Source organism: Somniosus microcephalus, chromosome 17 (genome assembly GCF_052327205.1).
Source record: "Somniosus microcephalus isolate GS21.2 chromosome 17, FLI_Smic_1.0, whole genome shotgun sequence".
NCBI classification, from domain to species: Eukaryota; Metazoa; Chordata; class Chondrichthyes; order Squaliformes; family Somniosidae; genus Somniosus; species Somniosus microcephalus.
Window position 1 is genome coordinate 10,994,988 of NC_141003.1, and position 7,575 is coordinate 11,002,562.

The 7,575-nt window shown below is 41.0% G+C and overlaps 1 protein-coding gene across 1 annotated transcript; it reads left to right on the top strand.

Moving 5' to 3' along the window:
- The first annotated feature begins 2,130 nt into the window (after positions 1–2,130).
- LOC147105495 (dynein axonemal heavy chain 12-like) lies at positions 2,131–6,915 on the top strand. Its single transcript, XM_086009912.1, has 3 exons — positions 2,131–2,278; positions 5,948–6,106; positions 6,225–6,915. The coding sequence occupies exons 1-3, from the start codon at positions 2,145–2,147 to the stop codon at positions 6,505–6,507; spliced, it is 576 nt and encodes a 191-aa protein (XP_085866038.1). The 5' UTR covers positions 2,131–2,144; the 3' UTR covers positions 6,508–6,915.
- The last annotated feature ends 660 nt before the right edge of the window (positions 6,916–7,575 follow it).

Sequence of the window (7,575 nt, forward strand, 5' to 3'; positions counted from 1 at the left end):
ATATGGATTAGGAACATAGGAAATGCTAGATGGGAAAGGACTAGTTCACCTTCTACCGTGTGTGGTTACTTGTTAAAATGCAATGTATATTGTTTGGAGAGAGTTTGTAAGGAGTTTCCTTCACTTTATCACAGGTTGGGTTCAGTATCACACCACAGGAAAGCACATCCTTGATGGACGTCTTGCAGCTGGGCCTTGAGAAGTACTTGGAAGATTTAAGCCTCATTAGTTCCCAAGCGAGTAAAGAATATGCACTGGAGAAAGCCCTCAGCAAGATGGAGAAAGACTGGGAAGAAGTACATTTTACGTTTGTCTGTTACAAAGACACTGGCATCGATGTGTTAGCAGCACTGGATGATATTCAGGTGCAGTATATCAAAGATGCTTTAATGGGGCAAGAGCTTAGATCTGATACTTCAAGAGAATACCTATCAGATTTCCTTTTGGAGGGAAGGGGGGGTAAAGAACCTTGATGGTAAGGAAGAAGTTGTGATTCGATTTACTTTTTTTTGCTGAACTCTGAGAGTGGGATTTGAGAAAATACAGGGGCAGAATGTGGTGCTATACACAGTGTTAAAGTGGCACTCTTTAAAATCTGCAGGCTTAAAATGTAGCTGGATTTGAACCTAATCTTCAATAATAAGACGTGCCTAGAATAGAGATCATAAGAAGAGCAAAGGCTGCAGCTCATTTGATCTTTTGCTTGCAGCAGTGTGCGGGGTAGTATTTACTGTCAGTTGTTCCCATGATTAAATATCCGATTTTATTATTAATAAAAATGGAATAAAAAGAACTCGTATGAAATGGCCACAAGTTGAGACTTAACACCAGAATTGCACCTAATACATTTAATTAGATTCCATTTCAATTTACTTTAATTACCTGAGTATTGTAGGAACAGCTTTTTGTAACAAAAATGGAAAAGTAAAACAAGCTAGTATAATCCTAAATTTTGGACAAGAAACCTTCGATGAATTCTTGCTCTGTAGTTCTACTTTACAACATAAACCACAATGAGTTCTTTGTTGCAGATACCTGATAGAATTGTATGATTCCAACGTTGCGAACCAGGCTTTATATATATAGAAAAAAGAAAGGTTTAAATTGTCTTCCTTGAAGTTAGCTTTAAATGGCCTGGTGCTTCCAGTAAATAATCTACATTATGCAGGAAAAAGGATAGATTGTAGCATTAAGGTGATTTAAAGCTGCTATCTCATGCAGCCGATTTAAATCACAGCATTTACCAAGATTCTGTGATCTTATTGAGTAGAAGATATGAAAATTTAAATGGTTAAACTGACAATGCTGAAACTATTAGACATGATTCTGTGTGGCAGGAGATTCTGTACTTTATAAATAACACACTATTTCTCTGCACTCTCGCAGCAAACAGCAATAAGGTTCAATCGCTGCCGATTGCTAGCTGCATATTTAGCTTTGTTCAAGCTTTAAGTTATCTGCTCGTTTTATCTCATTCTCGGCGTCCATTCAGGACTATAATCCATGAATCTAATCTATTTCTCTCAGGTTTTACTTGAAGATCACATTGTAAAAACTACCACCATGAAAGGTTCTCCATTTATTGCGCCTTTCGAAAAGGAAATATCAGCATGGGAGTCTAAGCTGGTAAGTTGGTTTTAGAGAGGCTCTTGTTGAATTTAATTAGTGTCCAGATTTTTGTTACATCCCACGCCTCAGTTTTTGTTATCTATTGGCGTTCATGCTTCAGCAACTTTCAGTTGATGCAACTTCTTAAACTTGGGCTGCAGCGCTGGTCTTGTGGGAACAGCACGACATGCAAACTGTTAAATTGAAGCTGCTCCTGCTTTCATCGTGAGAGACTAAACTAAATAGGCGCAGTCACTCAGTAAGTGAGCGAGTCATCCATGTGAGACCGGCCAAGGGACGGGCTTGGCGCTTGCTTCACTGTGCTTCATCAACTAGAACAGAAGAAGGAATGTCGGGTCTAGTTGTGCAAGACGCGAGCTCGCCTCCCAGAACCTTCTGGGACAAGATGAGCAGACCAGGTGTCCGAGGAGCCGCCCCTGTTTGTGAGAAGTAATCAGTCCTTTTTTTTTTGTCGCATCATTATTTGTTGTAACATTTTGGACGTCACCCTGTGTGCTCTCTTTCCACAGTGGCTGATGCATAATATCCTGGAATCTTGGCTCCGTGTTCAAATGGCTTGGCTGTACCTGGAGCCGATATTCAGCTCCGAGGATATCCGCAATCAGATCCCAGTGCAAGGAAAGATGTTTGAGGTGGTGGACACGAACTGGTAAAGCATTGCTTTTGTAAAAATTAGAAACAAGTTTGAATGGCTCGCTTTCTGTGTTGGAGGGAGGGGAAGGGACGTGATCATTTTTATCTTGTAGTATAATGGAGGTGCTTATACAGGGATGGATGTGACATTTAACGTGATTCTACAAGGATCGATTTTAATCTAAAATATCAATGAAATCATCGCCTTTTCCCGCATCAGAGTGTCAAATGGACTGATTGTTAGCTGTTCACTATACATGCGAAAATGTTTGCTAGCCTTTTATCATTGTTTTCTTAACATACTTGACAGAGCCTGATTAAAATTAAATTCTGCAACCAGAAAGGGTTTCAGTGGCGAGAACAGCGATGAAATGCAATCTGCTGGGTTTATGTTGCAGTTGAAGTGTTTGTATTTAATCTTACAGCCCTGTGTTTTCCTATTACTCTTAGAATGACGTGTATGTAGATTGACTTTGCTTTAACCCACCGAGTAAATCAGTCTCCTTATGTCAGTCGAGCTCAAAGTCCAACAGGCTTTTCAAGCTGAATGACACTATTGTCCTGAAGGCTTAAAGGATGCAATTAACAATCTCGAGCTAGCATGTTGAAATATGAGCCCAATATAAGGCAAGACAGAGGGAGATTAAAATAAAACTATAACAATGAGAATCCCTTTTAATTACAAATAGTAAGGGTTTTAAAAACAATCAAGTTAATTAATTTATTAGGTTCACCTACAAGTTAAATGAAGTATGTTTGACACATCATTGTGTTATTTCATTGATACAAAAAACGGTTCTTTATCACACATAAAAAACATAAGAGAAGGTACAATCAGACGTTGTCCTTTAAGGACCCAAAGACCTGTTTCCCACTCAAGGGGTCTCAGTGTATATAGAGTAAAGCTTGGTTCAGCTCTGAAACAGTGTTTGCACCAAGTAAATATGAATTTCTATTATTCAACATTTTCACAACCGGTAATATGGTCATTTTGTGCACTCTGTACTGCACAGTGTGTACCAGGGATGAGACGTTACACCGAGGCCACATCTGCCCTCTCAGGTGGACGTAAACGATCCCATGGTACTGTTCGGAGAAGAGCAGGGGAGTTCTCCCCACATTCCTGGGCCACATCTGCCCTCTCAGGTGGACGTAAACGACCCCATGGTACTGTTCGGAGAAGAGCAGGGGAGTTCTCCCCACATTCCTGGGGCCAATCTTTACCCCTCAACCGGCATCACTAACATGAATTATCTGGTCATTATCACATTGCTGTTTGTGGGAGCTTGCTGTGTGCAAATTGGCTGCCGCGTTTCCTACATTACAACAGTGACTACACTTCAAAAAGTACTTCATTGGCTGTAAAGCACTTTGGGACACCCTGAGGTCGTGAAAGGCGCTATAGAAATGCAACTCTTTTTTTCTTTAAGGAATCAGGGATTAGCAATCAATACCATTTGGTTTAAACATTTGGGGCTAGATTTTGGACTGGTGTTAGATAGTGAGCCTTTACAGGAACAACCCAGTTTCCATTTACATTGATTTGAAAGGCAATAGAAATGGGGCGGGCTCTATAAAAGGCAACCAATCACAACACCAGTTGTACAGCTTAAATGATGTTGTCTGAGAGGGTTAAATAAAGGCACCAAGTCCTTATCCTGTGTATTATAATTTATTGACATGTATTTTCTGTTGCTATCTGATAAATGTTTCATCAGATACTGTTTCATTGATTGAGCCAATCTCTATTTAGCCGAACGTGATTCGTGATTTTCTAAAACCCAGCAGTGGATGGATTAGACTTATATTGGCTACAAAATAAATTTCATGTTAATCAAAACATGAAATATCACACAGTCTTCCTGATCTATGCATGCTGTGTTAAAATTTATTATGTTTATCAGCATCTAAATGTAGATTATCCTCAGCCTTTCTGCAAATGTGTTCTGAATATTATATTGCCCAAATACATTTAAGTTACAGAATATACATTAAAATAAAAAATGTATTTTAACATTTGCTGAATCCAGTTAACTGGATCCTGTTAATCTTTTTGGATCTATCAAAATATTAAATGACTGCACTATGCGGAGATCAGTGTAGGACGATGGGCTTTGATTTCCTTGAGTGAGTCAGATAAACGGCCTATTTCTCTGGTCTTCATATTGCATTATAGTTGCAATATTGCTGTGGTCTTTCTTAAATTTTCACATTTAAGTTTCTTTCATTTATAATGTGGACTGTTACAGATATTGAAAGGCTTTTCAGTGTCACATGACAATTAGAGATGACTCTCTCAGACTAGTACCTCTCCTAAGCAGGGATTAAATATTCAAGTCATGCGTCCTGTTTTTGAGTCATATGTTACTTGATTTACTAACGCACCATGGATGAAATGCAAAACTAAATATAAACGCCTGCTCGTATTTGTCAATGGAAAGATAAACCACTGATACGGCAGCTCGGTGCGGCACGCAGTAAGTGTCATTCACAGGTAGAGTGCTCACTCATGTCTTCGGTTACTGGAAAGACTACCTCAGAAATAGCGCCAGTCCATCTACTGATGGTGGTGTGACACTGGGTATGTGAATACACTGAAAGCCTGGTGTGACACTGGGTATGTCAATACACTGAAAGCCTGGTGTGACACTGGGTATGTGAATACACTGAAAGCCACACGTATCTGATAAATAGCAAGTGGCCTACAAGTACAGAACAGAAATGTGTAACATGCAGTAAGATGCCATTTATGTTATAAAAAATGCTTTTTAGAAAGGATTTAGGTATTGAAGTATTTTTAAAAGGCAATCCATGAGTTGTATTCGTGGCAGCTTTTTATAATCAGAAAGTGTGGCTGTTTTAAGTTTTTTTTGATAGAAACAATTTCTAATTTAGTGCTGGTTTATGGAGAATTACACACTTTTCAGTGTCCTTTATGCGCTGGTTTTCACTTGACCTGTGGCAGAGAACCATCAATGCAGGGACCGTTTCAAATGTGAGACCTGAAGCGGTCACTGACAAGCAGACTGCATCACACTGGGCCACATCTGAAAGAAAGAAAGACTTGCATTTATATAGCTCCTGTCACAACCTCAGGAAGACCATTTAGGCGATAAAAAACCGGGCAGTTTCTCTGAAGGGCGGCCGATTCACCACGCTGCTGTCACACCTGGGCCCCAAGTTGAACACCTTGTCCCACGTCTCTGCCATACGCTGCCAGGTCTTTCTGTTAGCGCCTCTGTGTTTCTGTGTGTGTAAATTGGTAATTATTTCTCAATTGTGGCTTGGCAGTCAGTAGGATTTTATTACCTGAAAATAAGCTGAAAGTGTTGAACTCAATAATGGAATCCTGCTCTGAGCGAATTAACAAAATTACATTTAAAAAAAACACTTTCCCCTGCCCAGCTTGTAATGGAAAGTTGTGAATAGTAGTCTCGGGATAAAAATCATTCACATCGAGAACAATTGCTGCTTTTCACATTCCATTTACCTTTAATTTAAGAGAATAAGGCCAGCTGTGCTTTTGTACGAGGCAAGGCTGTCACATTAACACCGTGGCGAGGGCTTCAAGTTAAAGTAAAAATTCACGCTGTTGTTTTGTAACAGCGGATTTTCAATTAAAGTGGTGCAGCCTGTTGTGTAAGGTAGAGCTATTTCATTCGGTCTATTCTATCTGACACACCAGGAGGCTGATAATGAAAGAATCAGTGAAGGAGGCCAGTGCCATGAAGGTTATCTCCCAACCACAGATGCTGGATAAGCTGAGGGAGGCAGAGTCACTGTTGGATGACATTCAGAAAGGGCTCAACGAATATTTAGAAAAGAAAAGACTCTTCTTCCCTCGGTAAATGAGAAAAAAACCTCTTTTACTTTTGCACGAAGGTTTTAATCAAACGATTTGGAGCTTGTTTCTTTTTAATGATTTATGCCAATGCTTCCCCTTTTCCCCCTCCTTGTTTCAGGTTTTTCTTCCTTTCTAATGACGAACTGCTGGAAATTCTCTCAGAGACAAAGGACCCACTTCGAGTCCAGCCTCATCTAAAGAAATGCTTTGAAGGGATTGCACAGCTCACCTTTAATGCAGAGAAAGAGATCACCCACATTGAGTCAGCGGAAGGCGAGAGAGTGGAGCTCGTCCTTCACATCAGTCCAGCCAGAGCCAAGGGCCTCGTGGAGAAGTGGCTTTATGAGGTGAAGTGGGTACTTTGTCTCTCCTTTGTGCTGAGCTGGAAAATCTTACAATAGCGCGCCCCGCTCTCCCCCCCGCTCTCCCCCCACCCCCGGCCCACTAACAACACCACACATTCCTCCTCATGTTTCACTGCTCCTGTCCCTGACCGTGATTAAATACTCACCATCATGACTAACCTTCCAGGAGAACGCACATTGAACTATTGTTCCCACTCACATATTTAAAATATGATTGCTGCAGTGACGTTATGTGGTTAAGAGGACTCAAATCAAAACTGAGGCTTGAAATGACTCACATTTCAGTCCATATCCAACCCCATCTGTTTTATGAATGGGCTCTGAGTGAGTTTAATACAACACGGGTACATTTCACATACACGACTAACGTGTAAGAATTGAACATTATCAAGGATCATGTTCACTTAAATTTGAGACCAGTTTTAATTTTTTTTTTTACCAGTCCTTGCCACAGGGTAACTGAAGGTATTGTGTGCTGTGCCAGTGTGTGAGAGGGCACAGCACAATCCCACAGGGCTCACTGTGGTGTGCTGCTGCTTCACTGCACGCTTTACAGCTGTTGTAACTTTCTCTGCTATGGTTCCTTTTCTATAGTTGCCTCAACCCTCTGTAAATTCCTCTCTCTGTCCTTTGCTGGTTGTCCGTGGTGTCTGTCCTTTGGTCCAGAGGTGAGACTGGGAGGAGGAAGGTCACTGATAACCTGACAGCTAAGTGGAGAGTGTGCGCGAAGCGTTGACTATCTCGCCCCCCCCGTGAGAAGTATCTGTACCTAAAGATTTCCACGTCGAGTATCCACTTTGCGATCTAAGGCTAGGAGTGAGTCATCAGCCATGTAAGGCCAGTGGGGTGAAGTTGGTCTTAAGTCAGGTGATAGCGAATCGCCAGCCTGTGTTAAACCTCGCCCGAATGTCTTGACCATTAAAGTTCATGGAAATGTAATTGGTCAGTGTGTAATGGGAGGCCGATTCGCTCGTGCCCAAAACCAATTTGACCCCCATTGACTCTACACTTCCTCACTCACTAGCAACACTGCTCAGTAATGGGATGTCTGTATTCTCAGGGGCAAAAGAAACAAATGCTTGAATCTGGCAGGTAAGTGGAATT

Coding starts and splice junctions, on each gene's coding strand:
- LOC147105495 (XM_086009912.1), top strand. CDS start 2,145: ATGCATAATATCCTGGAATCTTGGCTCCGTGTTCAAATGGCTTGGCTG. Junction 2,279..5,947: donor GAGGTGGTGGACACGAACTG/GTAAAGCATTGC, acceptor CTGACACACCAG/GAGGCTGATAATGAAAGAAT. Junction 6,107..6,224: donor AAAAGACTCTTCTTCCCTCG/GTAAATGAGAAA, acceptor TCCTTGTTTCAG/GTTTTTCTTCCTTTCTAATG.